The 23,761-nt window shown below is 42.6% G+C and overlaps 1 protein-coding gene across 3 annotated transcripts in view; it reads left to right on the top strand.

The window, feature by feature from the left end:
- MEAF6 (MYST/Esa1 associated factor 6) overlaps nt 1-23,557 on the top strand; it is a 218,955-nt gene extending 195,398 nt beyond the window's left edge. The window contains exons 5-9 of one of the 3 annotated variants that reach the window (XR_011279573.1): nt 11,668-11,857; nt 17,574-17,603; nt 17,702-17,753; nt 20,476-20,509; nt 22,787-23,557. Coding sequence is in view for 2 of the 3 variants with exons in the window: in XM_069622646.1 (XP_069478747.1) it covers nt 11,668-11,857; nt 17,574-17,603; nt 20,476-20,509; nt 22,787-22,795 (263 nt within the window). In the remaining variant the exon portion in view is untranslated. The remainder of the gene's footprint in view (nt 1-11,667; nt 11,858-17,573; nt 17,604-17,701; nt 17,754-20,475; nt 20,510-22,786) is intronic. The other 2 variants (XM_069622646.1, XM_069622647.1) reach the window with 2 other exon arrangements.
- The last annotated feature ends 204 nt before the right edge of the window (nt 23,558-23,761 follow it).

Below are 23,761 nucleotides of genomic sequence, written 5' to 3'. Positions count from 1 at the left end.
AAAGGTTCGAACACCAAAAGTTCGTAGCATTATATGCAAGTATAAAAAAAAAAGACTGCAGGGGGGTCCCCCGCAACACCCCGCTCACTATATTTTACAGTATAGTGAGCAGAGGTTGCGGGGGACATCCCTGCAGCCCCCGTAGTATGTGTGTTCGCATGAGAAAGGTGCAACCTTTTGATAGTTCGCACCTTTCTCATACGAACGATTTGCCTGCAGTAATTTCAGCCGCGGGCAAATCACTCGGATTCGGAAAGCCATGCCCAAGTTTGCACGGTGCATGGGACTTGATTTGTGGACTCACCTGGTGTTCCTGGATAAATGGATACATTCTGAGGTCCTGGAGCAGAAACCAAGAGTCGACCCCCTGGAACAGACTATCCGAAGAGGAGAGCGAAGCAAGACGTCGCCAGCCCTTCCAATGACTGCCAGAGCCTGTTGAGTCGCTGCTGCTGTCCTGACCTCACCAATCGACTGGAAACATCTGAAGAAGATGACTTCCTACCATAGACTTGTGGACCTAACCAATCCTGAGACAAACTACAATTTGTGCCATCTCCTGAAGAGCTGCGATCCCTAGGGTCTGCCAACTCTTAATACCCGGGTCCTGTGCTGCATCGCTGCCATCGTCTGTGGAAGTGCGGATTCACCTGAAACTGTGTGGGCATCCTTCTAAGCCTTCAACCTCTCGAGCCAGCTCCAGAAAGTCCCCTCACCAGAGGCGAGGACTGAGAAACAGAGAAAAGTTGACCGTTGCAACAACAATCTGCCTTCTGAGCCTGAAAAAGTCACCAACAAGCCAGAACCGTGAAGATCCATTGCTGGACTTGGGGCCCTCACTTCTTTTTTTCACCATTTTTAGAGTGGCTGTTCTTTGTTAGCCCTTCTACCATTCTGGGAGGGGGAGGTCTGTGTGTGTGTTTTGCCTTTGGGGGGAACCCTTGGGTATCCCTGCCTACACTCCAGAGTGTCTGGGCAGGCAGGAAAAGGGGAGCAGCTGTCCATTGTCTGCCAGAGTGCCTGAATAGTTCCTGCTCCCATGGGGGGTCTGGCTGTCCTTATTGGACAGCCACACGCCCCTTTCTGTAAAATGCTGAGAGATTGAAAAGGAGTGTGTGCTGGAACTGTATAAAAGGCGAGGCTTGTGGAGTCCAAATCAAGTCGACCATTGCAAGCTGAAGTAACCGAAGAAGACGGCCAGAGACACCTGCAGACCCTTTGCAACACCGTGAAGCGACCACTGCTGTCCTGACCCCGTTTTGTGTGACAGAGGAACTCAGACGAGGACGACTCCTTCCCTTTAGCTGGTGGGAACAACCAGTCCCAAGACAAACCTTTAAACAAGCCATCTCCCGAGGTCCTAAGAGTGTCATGACTCTTGCCCCTGGCCCTCACTGACAAGTCAGCCTCCCAGTTAGGGCCAGGTCAAAGGCCTTAAAACATAACCATCATGAAGACCAACATTAGAATGGGACTATTTACTTGGGACTATTTAACTTGGGAGGATTCAGCCAACATGGAGGCACGCACATAGATCAGTTACAAGGAACTGAGCTATGCGGTCTAGTCTTTTGGGTGTGGCAGGCCTGGGACTATTTTACCTGGACTACTTTACCTGAGACTATTAAACCACACCCAAACAGCAGGACATGCTTTGTGTTATTCTGCTGTGGGCAGCTTAACGTCACCGTGTCCAGTTCTTTGATGCCAGCTTACCTGAAACCAAGGACCTGCAGAGAAAGAACACTAAGAAACTTAACTGGAACAGTATCTTGTCTTTAATCCATCGCCGACTTCAGTTCCACTCACCTGAAGGTACAAACTCCATCATTCGGCACCGCATGCATCCTGGAATAGCATAACCTGGAAAGAGGATAAAGAAAGACAGCATTAGTAAGCGTTTACTCACGTTTCCTTCCGAATGAAGAAAGCCACACACTTCTTACCTGGTTAGTCATCTCTTGGTCATTATCATTGCTGGAACATTACGGCGCTCGGCGAGGAACATCGCAACCTGCAAGGAGAGAAAAGACACAGGTTAGCAATATAAAAGGCGAAACAGCGCTGCGCATTACTCACCGGACAGCATCGCGCACACCGCGCTTTCGCCTACCGGCCCATGCTTATCTTCAAACTGCATGACCACTCCAAAATACCTTTCCATACCTAAAAGGAAAGAAGCAAGACATTATTATTTGAACTAAGAGGAACATAAGAACTGCATATAAAGACTGTAAAGCAGCAAACCTACGGAGTCGCAGCAGGCCTGGATTCCCAGGAGGGAGGCTTGCTTCAGTGAAGTAACTTGGTCGCTGCTTGCCCCCCACATCTACGCACCCCTGCCACGAAGAGCAGGACGGAGAATCCACCTTCTACAATATTAAGGTGAGGAGAGGGCCTAAGGGGGAGGAAGGAGTTGAGGCCAAGGGAGGTGAGAAAACATAAAGACAATCTGTATTGAATCCAGCTCTCCTATATTGAAGACCCATCTTTAACCAGAGGCCTTACCAAGGGACTGGGAGAGGGTTCGAGAGTGCAAATCATCCAACCAGGGCTGGGTGGCGTCCCCGTGGATACCAGGTGAGCGGAACAAAGTGTTTCCAGAGCTGCAGAACAGCAATACCAGGAGAGCTGCTGCCCGTTTCGAGTGCATTGTTGTGGAAAGGCCGAATCTGTCCAAATCTTTGCTGAACCCTTAAGGACACTACAGAGATCCGATCCAACTCACCCAGACCCCCTCAACTGAGCGTGGAATTGCAGGAAGCAGAGAAGATTGACCGGGCGATCCGTGCGCTTTGTTGGTGCTGCAGAAAAGGTGCCAAAACCACAGAGTGACCCCAGGAGTTGCTGAAAGTCGTGCTACAGGTCCTCCATCGAGTCTGCTGCAAAGAGATCCCTTCCATTGTCCTGCCCTCAGTCATCAGACCAAGGAATCCGGTGGTCTGGTCCAGAGCTGCCACATCGTGGAGCATCCAGCACAAACACTTTCCTAACCTAAGGTACTGTGGGGGAAAAAGGTATTGCTTACCTGATTCAAGAAGTCACCCCAGAGCATTGGCTTGCAACTAGAGGTGTTCAGGGCTACCCCCTTTTACCTCAGACCCAAGGCACTGCAAGTGTCCCTTTCTTGAGTCCGTTTTAAGATCTCCGTTGTTAGTTGTTAATTTGCTGCTTCAATAGCCCTAGAAACTGGAATAAATCCACAGGAACTCTTCATAATATGCTGCTTGTCAAGATTCAAGCACTCTCCGAACTGCCTTTAGCTAGCCTTGTGTTTTTGGACTTGAAGCATTTACTAGGCAAAGAAACCGTCTCTAGAACCTTGAACCAAGCTTATGTTACACTAACTAACTTTTTTCCTCTCTTTAAGTGGCTTTACTATATGTGTTTTCAGAGTAAATGCACTACTGTATAAACCGTTGAAAACTGCATGAGTGCGCAATAACCAATAATATGATAACATTGGGCCTGATTCCGAGGCTGGCGCAAAGGGATTACGGGCACCGGTAAGGACACCGTTGCCGGTAATCCCTTTGTGCCCTCTTCCGAGGTCCCTTTGCGGATCCTGCCAAGGAGACGCAAAGGGTCCAGGGAGCAAATAACGGTACCGCAAATTGCGGTACCGTTATTTGTACCTTCCCCATTCCCATTCCCATTGAGCCCTATGGGGGCTCAAATGGGGAATGGTATTTTCAATGGGGACTTAACGGTCCTGCAAAGGTCCGACTAGACCGGTAAATCCCCATTGAATGAGGGCGGACTCGGTACCATTATTGGAGGCAGCCATGGCGCTATTAGCGCCATGGCTACCTCCAATCTCGGAATGAGGCCCATTGTATTTTCCCTTTCTAATGTTGCTACAAATGTAACCGCAAACAAACGCAAGAGAAAATGCTCTTTGAAGTGTATTATCAAGTATTCCTAAGTGTTCTAGTATAAACGTCTGAAGTATTTAAAGAGATTCTGTTTTAAATCCAATATATATATATATATATATATATATATATATATATATATATATATATATATATATATATATATATATATTTTATAGAACTGTCTAAGCTCTTCTATGTTGTGCCTGTCTAACTAAGATTCAGTGTACTTACCTACAGCTCACATCTTCCTCTTAAGATAAGCCTGACTGCTCTGCCACTCTACCCAAGTCCTGAGCTAGTACATACTGATACTAAGAGTTGGGGATCTACAAACCACTGGAACAGCTTACTAAAGTCTTACTGCCAGTAGGACTTTAGGAAAACTTGCCTAAAACCCTGAACCCACGTGTAACAACCAACTTTACTCACCTGCTGGACTCTTGTGCTCTGAACACTGTATTTGGCTCCTTCCCACCTTTTCCCAGTCAACCTGTAGCTAGTGGTAGCCCATTTGAACTTTGAGAGACTCAAATTAGATAGGGATAGACCTTTAAGGCAGGATTGGGTTGAAGTTAAAAAAAAGTTGTAGTTTTGAAACGTTTGCATATTTGGTTGGTTTAGTAAGTGATTTGTTACTGAAAAAAGCTATTTTAAAGTGACTACACCTGTGGTTTACTATTCTAAGAGTATTGCAGGTATTTTTATACAATTTGTTTTCTAGTACTTATCTGATCTTTGAATTACATTACTTAGTGTATATAATGTCTATTTTTCTATAGTTTCTAAGTGTGCACGTGTTTTCTTGAACTAAGGTATGCTCTGAGTTTTTTGTACCGAACTACAGTTTTCCTCCCTCCTTAGACTAATCCTGGGCTGCTCGTCTACTATACCAATCCCTTGGGTAGTTCAGGCTGATTCTAAGAGGTGTCACTCTATTCATATAAATTGGGCTTTCCTAAATCCTGTCACAGACAGTGACTTTTGCAAAAAACCCTAACACTTTTATATTGAGTGAGTATAGCCGTTTATTCGGAAATCTGTTTGTATCAAACTATGCAGTGAAACATCAGAAACCACATGAATTGAGAGATGGATCCACCATAAAACATTATTGCACACATTCAGAGTAAAACCTAGCAGCATTTTAAAAACATAAATTCATTTAGTTATCTACCACTCCACTCAGCAATCATTCCCTTATTCTCAATGCAGCTTTTAAAAAACAGTACACTCCAGGCTCCAATAGTAACAGCCCACAATAAAAGAGGAAATCTGGTTTATATTGCATAAAGTTCTGCCTTTTAAGTATCCGGGTGAAGAAGTGCTGACAGGATTTCTTGTATGCGGGGCAGATACAAAAAAATTGATATAATCTTTAACTGCATTACACAGCCTACATACTTGACTGCCCTACATACCATACGCCCACTTCTCAGTAACTCAGCTCTGGTGACGTTCATCAAGTTAGGCCATGATTGGTAGCCAGAAGGCTTGCCATCTAGCAGTGATGAATGCAATTTGTTAGTAGGCTTCAAAAGCTCACACTGTTCTCTATCAAATGTACATATTAATGGTAAATCAGATTTGACTCTGGTGGCCACCAATCTAGAAATACTAGCTGGATTATTAAAATAAATCCCCAGATTATGTAAGGGGTTTTCTCTGCACCCAGGATAGGATTCAATACCAGTCTTGTCAAAATGGCCTTTTCGTTAATCCAAATGCTTAGCCACAACCAAATCAGTTCCAGTCTTAAGATAGTTATTTTAGAAAGGTATTTTCACTAACCGCTAATGGGCAGATGTTGCTGTATCCCCACATACAAGCTCCATAAAGGGCAATTGCCTTGGAGTTTGCTTTATATACCCTCAACATCATGGTGATTGCTTAAGCTTTTATATTTCTATTGACCTGGCATGATGGTGGATTTAGTGCTTTAAGTGGGCCGCAGCTAGCCGGGGCCGAGCCCCGGCAGTCTCCAGAAAAGGCTCCCGAGCCAGGGCCCACCCCTGACTAGCCCCAGCCAGCCGAAACCTCAAGCAGCCTCTGTTGCGGCTGCACGGTTACACAAGCTGCCTGCAAGTATTGCCACTTCAGATTAGAAAAAAAATAAAAACCTTTTCCTTTTTCTAGCAAGCAGCAGGTGTAACTGCGGTGCGGGGTGCAGGAGGTCTATGTACCCGAACTGGGGGCTGGCAAAGAGGCTTCATTCTGGGTGTTGACTATGTACTCGGAAACAGAAGGAGAGTTGGGCAGAGACATCAGCAGCAGGCAGACCTTTCATTCAAGGAGCCTGTGGTTAAAGCGTTTCCTATCGCGCTGTTAGGACAGTTTTTCTGAAGTCCAACTAAAGGCTTAGTAAAACCTTTCTACTTACAGTAGAAGACTCCACTATAAGGCTGTACCACCTGAGTTCATGGTAGCGTAGACAGAGCTGCAAGGCTTACCTTAGGAGGGATAGAGGGCTGTAGAATCAGTACAAATTAAATTGTAATACAAATTGTCCAAAGAAACACTATGTATTTTACAAATAAATGGTTTATTTAAATACAAGTAGGCCCAGATACATTTTGGGGGAAATAAGTACCATCACAGATCATAAGCCGGTCAAGTGGCACAGTGAGTAGAGCGCTCACTTTGACATTTGTGCAGAGCCTGCTAACGCAGGTTTGAAACCCGGCGGGGCCAAAATCAGCCTTTCATCCTTCCGAGGTCGATAAATGAGCACCACACACCGTGGGTAATAATAAGCAGCGCTCAGATACCTGAGGGTTCGTAGCGCTATATAAATGCCAAATTATTATTATTATATAAACACATTATAGAAAAGCATAGAAAGTGCTGAATGCTACTTAAGTAAAATGTAGAGGCCAGAAAATGTGGAAAAAAGCATGACTCCAAAAAGGGTTCCCATGAACAGAGTAAAAAAAAATGTGTGTGGAAAAAGATTCCCACGTACTGTGGAGAATCAGACAAAAATCCAAGAGTCCAGCAAAAGTGCTGGGTGACTCGCAGGTGGAGAGCATTTCACTCAAAAAGGAAAATCTACTCTAACAGCAGGTAACGAAGTACGAATATCTTGATCTGAGGTTTATGAATAATTGCTATTCGGCTAGTCAAAGAGCAGTGTCTATACTGGAAAGAACTAATAATGCAGTCTGTAAATTTGCAAGTACACATGGCATGGCGCCGTACAACCTTTCTGGCAAATATAACGCTCAAAGGCTGAGTGTAGACAGATACTTTGTACCCCTCTGAGCTATGGGGTCATTTCAAAAAACAATAAGTTATCGACTATAGAGAATTTATTTATCAAGAAGCTGTTATGCTTGCCAAAAATTATGCCAAATGTTTTCTTAAGGTTGGCGTTAAATTGTATTGACATAGCATGTGAACTGATTATCCGGCCTTTATTATTTTGAAATGGAATCTGGACTACCCCCCTACCCTATGTAAATACCGTGACGGCCTATCAGGCTTTCTGTATGAAGATGGGGATCATCTTTAGCATGGTGTAGACCAAGGGTCAAGTCGAGGCGACACGCTGGCGGACAGCGTCTCCCCTGGGTATTTTAAAAGGTAAAATTAGATCCTTTTGTACTGTTGTAGGAATTCACTTGTTCGAACCACACTAGAGATTTGAACCGCAGTCGCCAGGGTCCCAGGTTGGGCACTACACCACAGGATCAGATGATGGAACAGAAACGACTGAAGGTATAATTTCACATATGTGAACTGTGTGCCCCAGGAAACCATGGACATTGATTCTTGGGTTTTAAAGTGTACATCTTTTATAATTTACCAACACTATTGGAAGAAAATATTCTTTCTTGGGTTGTATTTTGTGTGTTGGTTTTCGGAAAGGAAAATGCCTATTCACCAAGTGCACTTTGATTTAACAAGTTGTGCTAAACACGTACTGAAGCCAAGAGTTTGTTTTGTTTCTAGCTTTATATATAAAGCCTGGCTTCGCAGAGGCAGAAAGGCCAGTGCTGCTATAATATAACACTGCATTGATTACATGTCACATTGGAATTGATTTTACCGTACTGATTTCTTTAAATAGTATTTTACTCTAAAAAAAGAAATGATTTAGCATACATATGACCTCTGTAAAGGAGGGGTCTCATACACATATAAAAATACAGAAATCTATTAATCTCAAATATGCTAAAAAGAACAATAAAATCAAATATAAATTATAAATAATCATTAAATATACAAGTCTTCATTTATCTTAATCACTTCATTCAATTTCACAATATAATATATCGGGTTAAGATAATTTCCTTGAAGGAAATTATTCCACAATATTTGTCTACAATAACTTCTTGCATCGTTATTATATTTACATAGTTATTGTTGCCTCATAGTCTCACACACTCCTTTTAGAATGTTTTATAGTTTCTAGTTTCCGCTCCCCACACAAACGACAAAATCTATTTTGCACCAAAGTGGATTTCGTCTCAGGGCTAGTTGGTCCCACCCGCCCAAGGGGAGAAGTTGTTCCGTCCGGAGCTTCTCTGGCGTTTTGAAAAAGCTAAGCACAGCAGCAGGGCTTTGCCGGGCACTTTGAGATCTTGGAGGTTGCAGCGTGCTTCTCTTCACAATTTCTTTTTTGGATGTTTCCTCCAGGGTGCCATTCTTTTTGAGAATATATGTATTCTGGACTTCAGAATCTTCTTTGTGGCCAACTCTGTCTCATATTTGTGGCGGTAGCAAATGATGTGTTTGCTGCTAAAGCTCTTATGTTCCACAAAGTCCTTCAGCATGATTGAGTAGTTAACGGGTTGCCCCACCGAGTCACTGATCTTCTGCCCTATGTAGGTTCCTAATTTCCTAATTTGGTTGTCGGAAGGCTGATTCTATTCGGGTTGATAGATAGCCTTTTTCTTCCGGGCATCACTCCCAGTTCACCCGGATGGTAATTCCTTAGATGTTTGGTCAAGGATGAGCAGGTGAGTTTCAGCAGGTTGTGATCACTTGTGGTCATGACCTTCACATTGAGCTGACTTACCAACAATTGTTTCTGGGCATGAAAATATAATCTAAGATCCGACTGTCTCTTATTCCTTTCCTTGCCATTTGCGCCGGAATGTTGCCTTCCGTGTGGCCATTCAGAATGTAATTTTTTCTTAAGGCAAGGATCTGGCGCCACTCAAGACTGGCCCTGCCAATAAATCTGCAATTTGGATCAAATGGCAGTTTTGGTCGAAACAATGGATGTTCAGGTCTCCACTGACGACGAACCAACGGTACATCCACCGCTCTGTCATTTGGTCAATTATATCTGTTATAGTTTCCGGTAAATGCCGGGTTTCCACTGCTTCAGGATTCCAGTAAAGATTGAAGATGGTCAAGGCTCTTTGCCTTATTGCCTTCCTAGGCCCCACACTGAGTCTTATCACCTGGATGTAGCAGTTTGGATTTTCAATAGACAACAATGTAAGGTTGGCCGTTGTTTTCATGCCGGTTAGAAGGCCTGACATAGGTCTACCTTTTGGAGCCTTTTACTGCCAGATTTAGATAGATGGTCTAATGTAGGGATATACCGCAGCCATGTTTCCTGAAGACAGATTATATCTAATGTTAAAGTGGAATTCACCTTGACTGAATAAACTAGCAAAACTGAAGACCAGCTCATTGCCAAAGACGTAAGACCCATCAAGACCACACCCGCCCGGGAAGGTAGAAGATGGCTCGAGTAGGAACAAGTCATCATGAACAGGGCTTAAAAAAGTACAGCTACCATTTTAGGCCAATGGTGACCCCAGTGTCCCTACTACAGCTACGAAGATAGCCTGTGGTAGAAGTCCACAAAAGTCATGCTAAAAGGTACACCAGCCTGATGAACTAAAGGTTACTGAAGCAGTGAGAAAAGGGAGACAATGTTTCGCCTCCGCACTCCACATAAGGTGGGGTGTGCTCATCTCACAAAATAAAATACAGGAGGGACAGAAGGGTGTCCTCCGGCCCTGGTAATAGTAGTTAACCGAGGTTAAAAAAAAAAAAAAGGAAAGCTCAAGGAGCATCCGGCAACACTACACAGAAAGTGCTTTATGCTGCAATAAAAAAAGGTAGAGGCCAGAAAAGATGCTGGAAAACATAACTCCATTAAAAAGTATCCAAAAGAGATTTAAAAATAAGTGTTCCCAGGTACAGAGAAAAAGAATATGTGGTAAAGGGTTCCCACTCACTCAGGAGAAATAGTAAAAAAATCTAAAAATCCAGTAAAAATGCCCGGGGACTCAGCAAGTGGGAAGAATTACACTCAAGAAGGAAATTCTACCTAACATAGAGTCCTAGAAATGAAGAGTCTGTAGTCCGCCGTAGAACAAAGGTGCCATCGTGGGATATCCTTAAGGTAGGCAGGAGCAGCCCCATGGATGTATTTAAAGGTAATGATTTCTCTACTCTAGTTGAAACCGCAGCAGGTTCACCCAAGCAACTGGTCCTTAAGGCTGCTATTACAACTGCACACCTGTTGAGTGGTATGAAGGGACTAATCCCATGTAGTCACCTGTCATTAAAATAATATCCCTTGTGAATGGCTGAAACTTTATCAACTCTAATGTTCAAGCATTTAACCTGAGATGATAACTTTACACATTTTCCAAAATCAGGTGTGGATTGGGTGTCAGGAGGGACTACTTCTCTGTATTAGCAGGACGTCTCCATCTTCCCCTGGTTAGGATAATGCCAACTTAGGTATATCCAGGCTGAGAGCTCTTCCAGGCTTCAGGAATGTACTGTCAAAGGTTTTGATTTAGCTGTAACTGTTATAGGGTGGTAAAATTGAGCTGTTCTGGAATGGTGCAAATGGTTGTTTGAAGTAATGGAAGTGTAAACCGTAAAAATAAAAGTAGTTGTACTCTGTCCCCAATAGTTCCCGCACACTTCAAAATTTGCAAACAATCATTCATCCCTCTGATTCTGAGCTCTTTCTGCTACTGTTTCATTTTTCTTTGGACATTAGGTTGATGCATATAAGTGCACAGTGTCAGGTATGTTTGTCTCTTCAACTTAACTGCTCTATATTTTTTCCAGTTTACCTACCAACTTCAAGTTGGTACTACTTACAGACATTTGCATGTAAACATTTTGCGACCGATTGTGCAGCAGACTATTACTGATTGCATTCCTGTGCCCACATTTAGACTTGGGGCCACCAGACAAATGAGTGTAGGTTATAGATTTGATATCACTTATTAATGTTTCTAGATATGAAATCTTTCAAGGCATGAGCCCATAAAGTAATTTGGTTTGGAGATTTAGAATCATCTATTGATTTGTTTATGGGATAATTGGGCACAGTATTAGGATGATCACCAGAAATGTGGATAGAACAAGCTCTAGGGCCTTCAGGAGAATTTACCATGAATTTACTGTAGACCAGGAAGCAGTTAAAGTTCTGGGCACCCATGTGGTCTACTTTGCAGATGTCTCTTACTTCAGACATGTTATATCTTAAGCTCCTTCAGGCAGAAAGAACCTCTTAAAACCTCCAAACTAAAGAGCCCCATCGCAAAAATACAGAATTGCCTTTTATCCTTTTTTTTCACAAAGTGTGCATTTATTATCTTATGTTTAAAACAATTCAAGCTAAAATCAATGTTACACAGTGATATGAAAGGGAAGGAACAAATCAATTAAAATCACAGGATTGTCTCTAATGCTGTATAGTCCTGTCTCAGTAGCCTCAAGTCCTGGTGTATTTTTCACAGTTTATATCGGTTATTGGTTTGGATAATTTATGCGTTAAGTTTGTTGATGTCTTTTTGTTTCACAGAACCAGGAAGTGGCACTGAAAGTGATAACTCGCCAGACTTTCAGAACCAAGAAAACGAACCGGGACAAGACGAAACAGAAGACGTGGAAGCATCCGTACAAGGCGTAAAGCCCCAAAAAGCAGCCGCTTCTGCTTCTTCGGGAAGCCATCATAGCAGCCATAAGAAAAGGAAAAATAAGAACCGACACAGGTGCGGATTGGAAATATCTTCTTTGTTGTCAGCAAGATGCACCTTTTTCAGGATGGCACATACATAATTGTGACATAGCACGTCCGATACTAAACACGTTGGTTGATTCTACTTTATTATGTAACATTTTTTGGTAAGATAGACCTGCCAAAATGTAGTTTGGAAACTGCTCTTTGTTCTGCTTCTCCAGATGCAGCCATTGGAATTGAAGTAGCACTCATCCAATAATACAAAGTAGTCTGATAGGTCTAAGTGTTTATTCAGTCAAGGAAGCATTTGCTTGTAACATTTTAGGAATTAATCTCTGTCCGTCCTGCCTTCCTGCTGTGACTTCTTACCGGTTTCCGTGGCTGGTTGGTGAAGTCTCTTAAAAATAAATTGCACCTAGGGACGGCACATGTCTTCTGCTCCTACAAAGGAGACTCCCTCCTGCCTTTGTCCCCTCAGAATCCTTCTTCTCTTTCGTGATTTCCTCCGTTTTATTGCTTCACCACCTGCTTTGTGTTACAGTGGCATCAAAGGTGAACTCGGGGGGAATCTGTTGTGTTGTTTATTAGTGCGTATATGGCATTTCCAAACCCTTCCTTTTTAGCCTTCCTAAAATATGAATTCAACCTTGTTAGCAAAGCTTTTCTGAACCAATGATGTCCTTGCATTGTACGTTTTTACTTTTAAAACCATATTTGTGGTTTTTTTATGACTCCTGCCAAGTGTTTGTGAACTACTACTTCTGGTTCTAAACTGAACATGTGTTTAGATCAGTCAATGTGGTACACCATAAAGTCTAACATTCCTTTAATTTCAGATTTCTTTTCGTCTTTCTTTTCTGAGGACTCATTCAAAGTTAGCTGAGGAAATCCTTCAAGATCTTGATGCAGAGCTACATTGACGAACTTGAGTTACGTTTAATCCAGTGCTCAGTTACCTATGTTGGATTTAGAATCCTCTATTGCTACTATTAATTTTTGATTCCATTCTGGATGTTTCTGTAATTATAATATGCAAGGAGCTCCTTTTCTAGAGTAGCTGGGGTTTAATTCTCATACCACTGGTGTTCAGATAGTGTTTATGGCTCTGCACAAGCATGTCTAGCTTGGACGTTAGCATTGCTGCCACAGTAGATTTTATTTTCTATAAGCATTAGTATTTGCTTTCTGTTTTCAGAGTCGTTGCTGATAACCCACACATCTTCCAGCGGATCTTTTTTTTGTGCCAGTGCTAACCGATAAAATACTGTTTATCGAGTGCCACAATTCACCCTTGCAAGTGTATCATTAATAGTATTTCTGGGGTTGGTGTCTAGAAGGAGACACCACTAACAAAGAAGTTCTCTTGCTAATGCCTACCTACTTGGAGAAGAACCCGGCCTATCTACGGCTCTTTGGATTGAAACTACAACTTCTTTTTTGGATCCTTCAGCAGGATTTTGCTTTTCAGAATGTTCCATTTCACTGTTTACCCATGTGAATGTGAAAAACATTTTGTCGCATGGCTTCATGAAGCAACAGTGTAAATGGTGTCTTTTGGCCATGGAAATGGGATATGCTCTCTATGATGACTTTAACATTACCTAGTTGAGGAAAATATGTATCCTTTTGGTGTGTATGATTGTCCACTCTGATGAAGCCATCAATGTCTTGATAGTTTTAGGTTTTTACCAAAGGGAAAGTTCTTTTGAATGGAAAATATGAGCGAGGAGCCTGAGGAAGAGGAACCCTGTAACATTCTTGGTTCGACACACCGATATGCCGAGTGATATCAGTCCTCTGTTGACAGTAGCTATAGAAGATCTCTTTCATGGTTTGTGTACTTAACGATGGTGTGGCATGCCTAGACTGCGTTCCTTCTCAGTATTACTTCTAGAATTTCATGAAATACCTTAGTGGATCGCTTTTGTTGGTTGACATTTTTACGGATCTTTTCAGTTTTTTTAATGAAAGTAGTTATATTGTATCAATGAGACATGTCTGATTAAGGTATTGGCCTTCACTGAGAAGGGCAATGCTTCAAGATTATCTCTATAGGCTTTGTTGTGATGGCTCCAGCCTTGCATTGCTGGAAGACCTTGTGGACAGAAAGACGAGGTCCATAATGTTGAACAAGAGGCCAAGGACCTTGTGTTGATCTTCTTATTTAGAGGCCTTTAGCCATGCCTTTCTTCTCATGTGATTGTTGTGATCACATTTTGTGCATTCCCATCACAAGAATGCAAATCTTTGATAGCAGACTATTTTCTGTCACCAATAACTGTCTTCTTTTATTTGAGGGTGGAACCCCTAGAACTTTCATAGGATTTATTGAAATGTAATATTTGCTTGGACTGACCTGAACCGCTGCATTATCCTTCTTTTCTTCATGATTTGTTCCAATAAGTTGGTTTTAGGGAGGAACGATTAAGAAGGTGTACTCCCCTTTAATCATTACAGAATTCTTACTTCATCTGCTCCTCTCTATTACAAATCACCACTCCTTACTCAGCATAGCTTCGGCACATGGTAGCACTTTGGCTGACTTTTCAGATTTAGCACCAGGTCTCACATAAGAGATGGAAACAGGTGTACAATAGGTACAAGTCATGATCCTTGTGGAGTTTCCTGTTTTGACATTCATTTTGCATGTCCCATTTCTGCTACTGTAAGTGCAGTGCATACAAGTGAATTTGCTAGGAGTTGGCCACGTGAAACGTGCCCCACCCCCTAAATCCCATCCCTGCACTGGCCAGGTTGTGTATGCATCAGACTCTGGTTGCTACCGCAAAATCCTATTGTAAAGCTTCTGATCTTGAATTCTTATCAACAGGTTGCCTCCCTGTGGAACAGCCTCCCTACGCCCTCCGTCTTGAGCCTGATCTTCTTAAGTTCCCAAAACTCCTCAAGACCTTCCTCTTCTCCTCTTCCTTCTCCCTCCCTCTACCCTGCTAACCTAGTTTTCTGCTCTTTACCTCTCCCTCCTCTTCCTTACAGCTTGCTGACTGGCCGCCTGGTGTACCTCAGAATCTCACAGGTGCCTGGCAACCCGCCAGTCCTCTTTTGCACTTGCCTCAGGGCCCACAACTCCAACCCCTCAGCCCCCACGCTCTCTCCACTTGAGAAATAACCCAAGAGAGTGGCCATCTCTGCACTTACCCAAGTCTCCACCAACTGGGTGCACTTGGACCTCCCCCGCCCTCCCTGTGACTGACTGTGTAGTTGCACGATCCGTACGCACCGTGCCTGGAGATCGTTTGTCTGTTTCTCCCTAGTCTTTACCCCCTTAATTGCACTGGTCAAATTGCAGAATCGGCGTAAGGTCTATTTGCTGTATCTCAAATTGTTAGACGTATTTTACGCACTTACTCTGCCTGTGCAGACTTTTATCGTCTCAGAATTTAAAGGGCTCTGAGTGACTTGTTTTTCCCCATTTTCCCATCCTCCTTGAATGCTTTTGAAACACTTGCCTGTGTATAGGCGCTTTATAAATAAACCATGCTATACCATACCTCATCAATTCTGCAAGCTTGATTGTGTCCAGAAGACACTGTTTCTGGGATATCATAGCAGCAGCTGTAGGCTCCTCAAGATGGCACCACAGTGAACCTTTACTTTAAACATATTCCCTACCCCCTTACCACTTTCCGTTTCCCCCAATAAAAAGGTCACTTTGTGTTTTGATACAGACTGAAGCTTCTGAGAATCTAAAACATTTTTTTCCTTTAACATACTTTTTTCAGGCATGATAGTAAAGTATTTTTTAACTGAAAGCGTGCAGCTTTTTCTGTACCGTTTACTTGTAAAATGTACTAAGTGTTAGTGGTGAGTGATGCTGAATGTAGAAATACATATTTACCTCCACACCGTACGGAAAGTGAGGCAAGAAATGTATGTTTCATACATCTATTGGGGTAGCCAGCTTCCACACTGTACAGAAAGTGAGGCAGGTAATTCACATGGTTCATACATCTAATGGGGTAGCCAGCTTCCACACCCTACGGAAAGTGAGGCAGGTAATTCACATGGTTCATACATCTAATGGGGTAGCCAGCTTCCACACTGTACGGAAAGTGAGGCAGGTAATTCACATGGTTCATACATCTAATGGGGTAGCCAGCTTCCACCCCCTACGGAAAGTGAGGCAGGTAATTCACATGGTTCATACATCTAATGGGGTAGCCAGCTTCCACACACTACGGAAAGTGAGGCAGGTAATTCACATTGTTCATACATCTATTGGGGTAGCCAGCTTCCACACTGTACGAAAGTGAGGCAGGTAATTCACATGGTTCATACATCTATTGGGGTAGCCAGCTTCCACACTGTACGGAAAGTGAGGCAGGTAATTCACATGGTTCATACATCTAATGGGGTAGCCAGCTTCCACACTGTAGGGAAAGTGAGGCAGGAAATTCACATGGTTCATACATCTAATGGGGTAGCCAGCTTCCACACTGTATGGAAAGTGAGGCAGGTAATTCACATTGTTCATGCATCTATTGTGGTGGCCAGCTTGTTCATACATCTATTGGGGTGGCCAGCCTCCACACTGTATGGAAAGTGAGGCAGGTAATTCACATGTTTCATACATCTATTGGGGTAGCCAGCTTCCACACCATACGGAAAGTGAGGCAAGTAATTCACATTGTTCATACATCTATCCGGGTCGCCAGCCTCCACACCATCTATTGGGTTGACAGCCTTGACGGACTTGTTGGCAGCTGTTAAAAAATCGGGGCTTGTATTTTTCAACTTTGTATCGTTCATATGTTAAATTTCGTTGTTTGTCTGAGCATAAGGGGAAACATTTTACTGTCCATAAAACGCTTAATACATTCTACTTTGTTAGTCAAACATATATATTTAGTTGATCAACGTTTTGGGGATATTTTACCATAAGTGCTATTTTGCTAAAATTACAAGCTTTGGAGTAAGCCACTTTTCGCAGCTGTGCAGAGCAAAACTGTTTAATCAAGACAATCTTCGCTTTAATGAATTGGCACTCCAAATGAAACTGTTATTACTAGATTAAATTGAAAGAACACCAAAGGTCTGGAGTAAGTGTGCTAGTTTGGGGTCTTCCTGGCTGGACACCAAAAGACTTGGACTTGGTACACAGGAGATGGCGGTCTCCAGAGGAGTGCTTGAAAAATATAGCAAACTGTTCCTGCTCTGCCCTTTTTAAAGCTTATTCCAACGCTTGCATCAACTTAAAAATATTTAGAAAAGGGAATAATATCATACGTTTCTCATTTACAAGTTGATTACTTCTTTAGCAGAGAGTATGAGAGAAAGTAATGTTGCTTTTGGGACTGTTGGCAGTCAAAAATTCTAATACACATTCGAGAAACCCAGTTTGACGGCCCTATCTTCACAAATGTCCATACCGTCTTTCCTTGTATGATTGGTAGGAAAGTGTGATGGGGAAGGAAGGAGAACGTAGGAGACAAGTGTGAGGAAAGGGTAAGCAGGGTGGAACTCCCTCACTAAACAGTGACACCAAAAAAGAAATCATCAGATTGTGCTCATTTCCAGGGAGTTGCGAAAATGATCATATCGCAAGTCTGACGTGCAACTCTTGGGCCTGTGTTTCTTCCATGCTTTTGTCTCCTGCTTCAATAATGACTGCATCTTGCATTCCCCTTTGTCTTGAAGCATTCTCACGTGTCTGCCGCTGCAGCTAATTCATTAAGCCAATTACTATATTAATGTCTGTTGCTTTCTTCCTTTCCTGTGCTGCCCCTCAGCCCGTCTGGCATGTTTGATTATGACTTTGAGTAAGTTTGATTTTTTAATCCGTATTTGTGCAGTGTTCTTAGTGTGTAGACAACGTGTGTGCCTGTTTCTAACTGGTAGCATATTTGTTTAATTGTAGGTATGCTTAGTAGTTTAGGGCACGTTTAAAAAGAAAGAAATGCGCCCCAGAGGTAACCTTTCATTTAATAATTTGGAAACAAATCAGACTTGTCTATTGTGTGTGCGTGTGTTTATCACTATAGGTATGTATTACCAACATTGAAGGGATTTCTGTGCACACGAAACACGCTTGCCTTGCATGCAGTTGTATGTTTATTGCATTTTATGAAATCTGGCTCATCTATAAAGGAAGAAGTCCTTAAATCTTTACATGATAACTGCATATATTAAATCACTGTTAAAATAGCAATTTTTTACGATTGCTACTACCTAGAAAGTATCACCATTCACTCAGGGAATTTGCTACTTGTCAGTAAAAAGTATATAAAAGGAACATTTATTTAATACTACTCAAAGATGCACTCTTATGCTTAGTGCGAACAATTCAACAAAGCCCATTCTCTATATTTCACAAAAGCTTAAGAAGAGTGCTTACAAAAGGAAAGGTCTTTTCCTCTTGTCATTAAATGATAAAACAGACACTTTATGCCTCTTCCTGAAACAAATAAGCAGCAGCCGAGTGTAACACGGTCGGGAACACACCTCATGACCTGGCTGATTCCACAGCAGATAATCTGACTTCTGGACTCCTTTACTTATGACATAGGACTTTGGCCACGTGTGTGGCGCGTGGTTCTAGGACACCACCATCTTCACCCATTTGGACCCCATGCGCTCAATTGCAGCAGAGTCCTTTGCAGCGGTACAAGCCGAAGTGTTTGCCTCTCTCTGAAACACCTGAAAGAAATATCCTCAATGAAGCATCCGTATCTGTGGCGTGGGGCTTTCACAGCCAATGGTGCACTGCTAAGCCGAGGTGATGGCCCGGAGTGAAGCAACAGCCTTCACCAAGAGCTTAGAGACAAGGCGATGTGGCCAGGGCGAAGGTTGGGGGGACGCCACGCTGAGAGCAGAGTTGGGGTGGCTTCAGCTGGGACGTTGATGGCCTTTCCTAACATTTACAGGGCAGAGAGACTTGGCGGGAAGCGTCCTTCCCCAGATGGTAGAGGAGACGAGTGGTGAGGGAAGATGGCGGATGGCCCAGGAGACCATCTATCCGGGCCCAAGGGCTTAAACTGTCTGAGTCAGCATGCAGCCACATTGGCTCACCTACTTTCCAATGGTGCCAATGCCACAACTTGTATAGACCTGTCATCGCATTAAGAAAATGTTATTCTCCCTTGAAATGGCGGTGCACCTAATGACAGGCCCCTTTCGCCAGGCCCAGTTTTTCACATGAGAGACATGGTGGTTTTAATCCATAGCTTTCATGCAGACAGTTCGGCAAGTGTGGAGCTTGCATATACCCATCCTCTGGTTATATAAAGAGATGAGATCTGTAACGGGATTCCATTTGTGTATACTGTCCCGCTTGCTTGATAATGTTCTCCGTATGTCCCAGCTGCATCCTGGCTTATGCATTATGGAGGTATACCGCAGGGATCATTGGTATCTAAGACCCCTTAAAAAGAACGACCGGAATCGTGCAATTGTAAAATCGGGGTCCTCCTACTTGACAAATAGTTGTTAATATTTTGTGCCACTGTAGCATGATGAATGACCTTAAACACAGTTTAGAGTGGGGGAGCAGTCTTCATGATGCTGATGGTAGAGAACAAGGTCCTTTATATGATGCGTATATTCCTTAGTTGTTCACTTCCCAGATGACAACAGACACCCCCATACATCTTATCACAGTCCATTTTCCACTGGTCAATGGCAGACCAGCTTTGGAATCGTACACAGCAGGTACTTGTGCCGTGACAGTTGGGCCTATGTTCATCTAAGCTTCATGGGTACATGTGAAGAATTCAGAAATCCTGCTAATGGGACAAGTTTTCAGATTTATGCTAAATGGATGGAGGCAGGTTGAGAGGACAGGAGTACACAAAAATAACTTGTTCTTGTATCATAGCACTCTAACAGCGTTCATTTCCACGAGTAAGCAGGATCTGACCCACTTACATTACCACTTCATAAGCGTGCCCTAAACCAGTTTAGGGAATTAGCTCCCTGGTGCAGTATGAGGTAATGGCCTAGCCCTTCTTACAATCAGTTTGTTGGAACCTAGATTTTCTGTTTTTTAGTTCCATCGATCTGTTTTTTAAAATGCATTTTTAAAATAAAAAGTGGCTTCTTTCAACTGCGCGAGCAAATAAAATCCACACGCACACGCATAGCATTTTTCTCCGTTGTGTTATTTATTAGGAATTGGCCTTTCTTTATGTGATATACCTCAGCGAAGACTCTGAGTTACAGGGGAATACACTGTTTCTTAGACTTTCCATAGCCATTACATTCAATTAATCTCTGGTTACTGCAAGCATTTGCCCTCTGTGGACCTGGAAACCAGACCATTCAGCTTGGTTAAGCTTGCATACAATGTATTTCGTTTTTTTTTCAGACAGTCCTATAAGGAGAGCAATTCTGCTCTCTTATAATGCAAAACGCGCTCCACTTTCTTTCATAGACTGGTCTACTTGCTGCATGCCTGAACTAACACCTCCGCCCAAATGTTGAATTTTAATTTGATTTGTAGCTTTATGTATGTGAAGTCCTGTTGCTAACATTTTCATTTTAGAGGATGCCCAAAGACGTATTTGCATTTTGTTAAAACTGCAAGCGTCGATTGTTTTGCTAAGCTCTATATCTAGGGGGGTTGGGGGGAGGGGGGCGGGTTAATGGCAATCGTAAGAAAATTAATAATCCATGTATTTTTGTTTTACATGACAGAATTGATCTCAAGTTAAACAAAAAACCCAGAGCGGTAAGTGTGATTTTAGCTGTATTTTTGTACTCGTAGAAAGTATTTATTTGCATGACACGCTTGTACATGTTTGCAAGTGTATCCTAGTTACCATTTTAAGATATGCTCAAAAATCCAAGATATTATATTTTTATGATACAGGTATAATAAATGTCAAAAGGGAATATGCAAAGAAAAAATACAATGAACGAATGTGGGATTAAGTTAATGAGCAGGAAAGAGAAGGCATAGTGAAATATGAGACATTAATGTAAAGGAATAACTCACTGTATCTCAATTGCACACTTTATAATAGTCCAGAAACAATTTCAAGATAGCAATACAGGTGTGTTAAACGTCTAAATGTCTGCTGCAATCTGCTACACCTCATAAAATCTAAAAACATCATCAGTGTTGGGGCTTTTTCTTAATGGGGAATACACATTGCCTATTATAGGCCATAGTATGCCTGATATAGGCCAAGTTTTGGTGAGCAGCTAACTGGAGGTTAATTCAAATCTGAATAATAATTCATAATAAACTAATGAATTTTCATGTCGAATAGCGAACTGCAGCAAAACAAGAGGTGATGGCTGGAAGGTTTAGAATAAAGCAATATGCCCCTGGCGGCAGGGGCATTACCAACTCAGGTAATGCCCCCACTGCGAGGGGCATATAGATATTGGTGCCCGCAAGAACTGCGTGACCGGGGCACTAAAAGCATTTCTTTAGTCCCAAAACGCTGCAGCATTTCGGGAGGAAAAAAACAAAACAAAAAAAAATTGCTGCTGGGAAATGGAAAATGGAGTCCGTTTTCCCTTTCCATGGTGCCCATCGGGAGCAGACGCGCTGGGAAAAGAAGACAGCCTCTCAGCCATGGGGAGGCTCGGAGCGGAGATGGCCCCGCTTCGAGCCTCTTCATTGGCTGATGGGCTGCCACGCCGCGCCGCCGAGGACAAGGTGGCTGGAATCCCCGGCCAAGAATCCAAGGATTCTCGGCCGGGTAACGACCCGGCGAGAGCCAATCAGAATGCATGTTGAGTTCTGCTCGACTCTCACCGGGTACTAATTAATCTTAACCACTGGCATCGCTCTGGGCAACCCTCCAGACCATCGCTCTTTGCTTGCCAAACCATTAAAGAAGGGGGAAAGACCTGCGAATCAGGCATGGTCCCACAGCAAGAGGGGCAATTAAGCTCAAAGTGATTGGTCACATACCTTCTGCACCAGACAACACGCATCCCCAGACATGTTTTGGCCTCGTTGGGCCTCATCAGTGAGTAGTATCCTTGGTCTCTAGGCCCAGCGGGCACGGGACCCACGTCTGGCATAACCGTCCCACTCAGGCTTACTATAGCAAAACAAGAGGTGATGGCTGGAAGGTTTAGAATTCATCATAACCGCTGGCATTGCTCTGGGCAACTCTCCAGACCATCTAGGCAACCGTGCCCGTTTAGATTATCCACAGGGCAAATTGGATTTAACCCCAAAATTCAAAGGCTAAATCCATAATGGGCAAAAGCAAAACATTTAAATCGTGTTGTTTGATCTGTTGGATCCTTTACTTTGCTGCTGAGCTGTTTGACTAGTTGGTCCTATGCTGCAATGCTGTTAGCTTAATCTTTGGTCCTTTCCTTTTTTTCATCTCAATATCTTTTTAGATGTTTTTACCAAAATGCCATCTTAATTTCCTTTTGGCTGGTGGGTTACGTCTTTTTGTTTCAAACATCATGGTGCCAGTAAGATGCAAATATATACATCAGAGTGGTCTGGGTTCAGACTGACTAGACAGCCTTTATCAGTATAGCTTGTAGTATTGTAAAAGTTCAGATGTTTGTAGCAAACCCCATAGAATGCTTTATCCAACTGACTACGTCTCCCAAAAGTGGGAAACTACCAGTACGAATGATACTCATTGCACAAATCTTTGCCTCGTTTCAAACACAGCGATTGTCCGATTGAACACTTGCTAGCAGTATATCTCAATGTGCACATGCTCTTAAGTTCTGACATCACAAACTTAGGGATTGCTGATAGGTTCGGCTCAGGTACAAAATATCGTTGATTGGGATTTTTATAATGTATGGACCCAAGTCGGGGTAAAAAAAGTGAAACATGGTAGAACCTCAATCTGAGCAAGAGGCAGACTCTCCAGTAGGGGAAACTTGTGATTAAGTTAGGTCTTAGTCACATCTTTATTTTCTTCAAACAATCCTTTGAGTTGTGCTTCTAGTCTGAGATCTACCTACTTTTAGAATTGTGTTGCATGCGCTGATGCCATTTATTTAACACCTGCAGGATTATTAGAAGACCTTCAGACAAGATTTTCCAGAATTCTGGTTCTTTGAAGATCCACAGCGTGAGGCACCGAACTCTACAGACCAAATAGCAGGCCTTCCGCGAAATGTCTGCAAGATGGAGGCGTTGCCCCCTTTACAGACTGTGACGGGTGAAATTCCCATCTGTGAAACAGCATCGGACCACGTCCATTTTAATTGTTTTGCATTTCTGACCGTAGTGAGTGGCATAAACAAACTGAGATCCACTGAAACCCCTACAGTTCCAGAATGTTAGAACGCTGTACGCTCCCTCAGCAAGTGGAATGAAATATTCCCACTTGATATTGTTTCTGTGATAACGGCTGAGATATTTTATTTTAATTTTGTGTAGAAAATGTACTATGATTGAATTTTCTTTTACACTGTTGTAAATATAAATTCTTTAATAATGTGCTTTTTTGGTATTCTGAACTATTGGTGGCTGTTTTTCTTTTACATGAATGAGTCTTCTTATGCAGAATAGTCGTGTTCTGTGTTGCGTACATGAACAGCTGCCATCAGTTATTCACATGAGATTCCCAACCTCTCCTTCCCACAATTGTCCTTTCTCTATGCCTTGATGTACCCACAACAGACGGGGGCTATTTAATGCTAGTTACTTTTCAAGGTTTAACTTAACTTCACTGTGTCATTGTTCTCTTTCCAAATTTTGACTATGAACTGGTAATCCTCCCTTTTTGTAAAGTAGGAATGTGCATAATTTGCCAAGTAATAAACATGTTAAGATTTAGTATCTTGTCTAGTTATTATCATTTTGCATTATAAGGTAGTCAATATTTGTTGATACGTTGATTCATTTTGTGTGCAGATGTAATTATCAGGAAAAATGAGGTAGGACCTAACTTAAGTTTGATAACAAATCTGTTAAAAACGCAAAAACAGCGTGAGTGTATGTGTCCATTATTAGACTCAATGGTTTAAATTATGCTAATAA

The sequence above is a fragment of the Ambystoma mexicanum genome, chromosome 11 (genome assembly GCF_040938575.1).
Source record: "Ambystoma mexicanum isolate Mex_15411 chromosome 11, UKY_AmexF1_1, whole genome shotgun sequence".
NCBI lineage: Eukaryota > Metazoa > Chordata > Amphibia > Caudata > Ambystomatidae > Ambystoma > Ambystoma mexicanum.
This window is presented reverse-complemented; position numbering and strand designations above follow the sequence as displayed.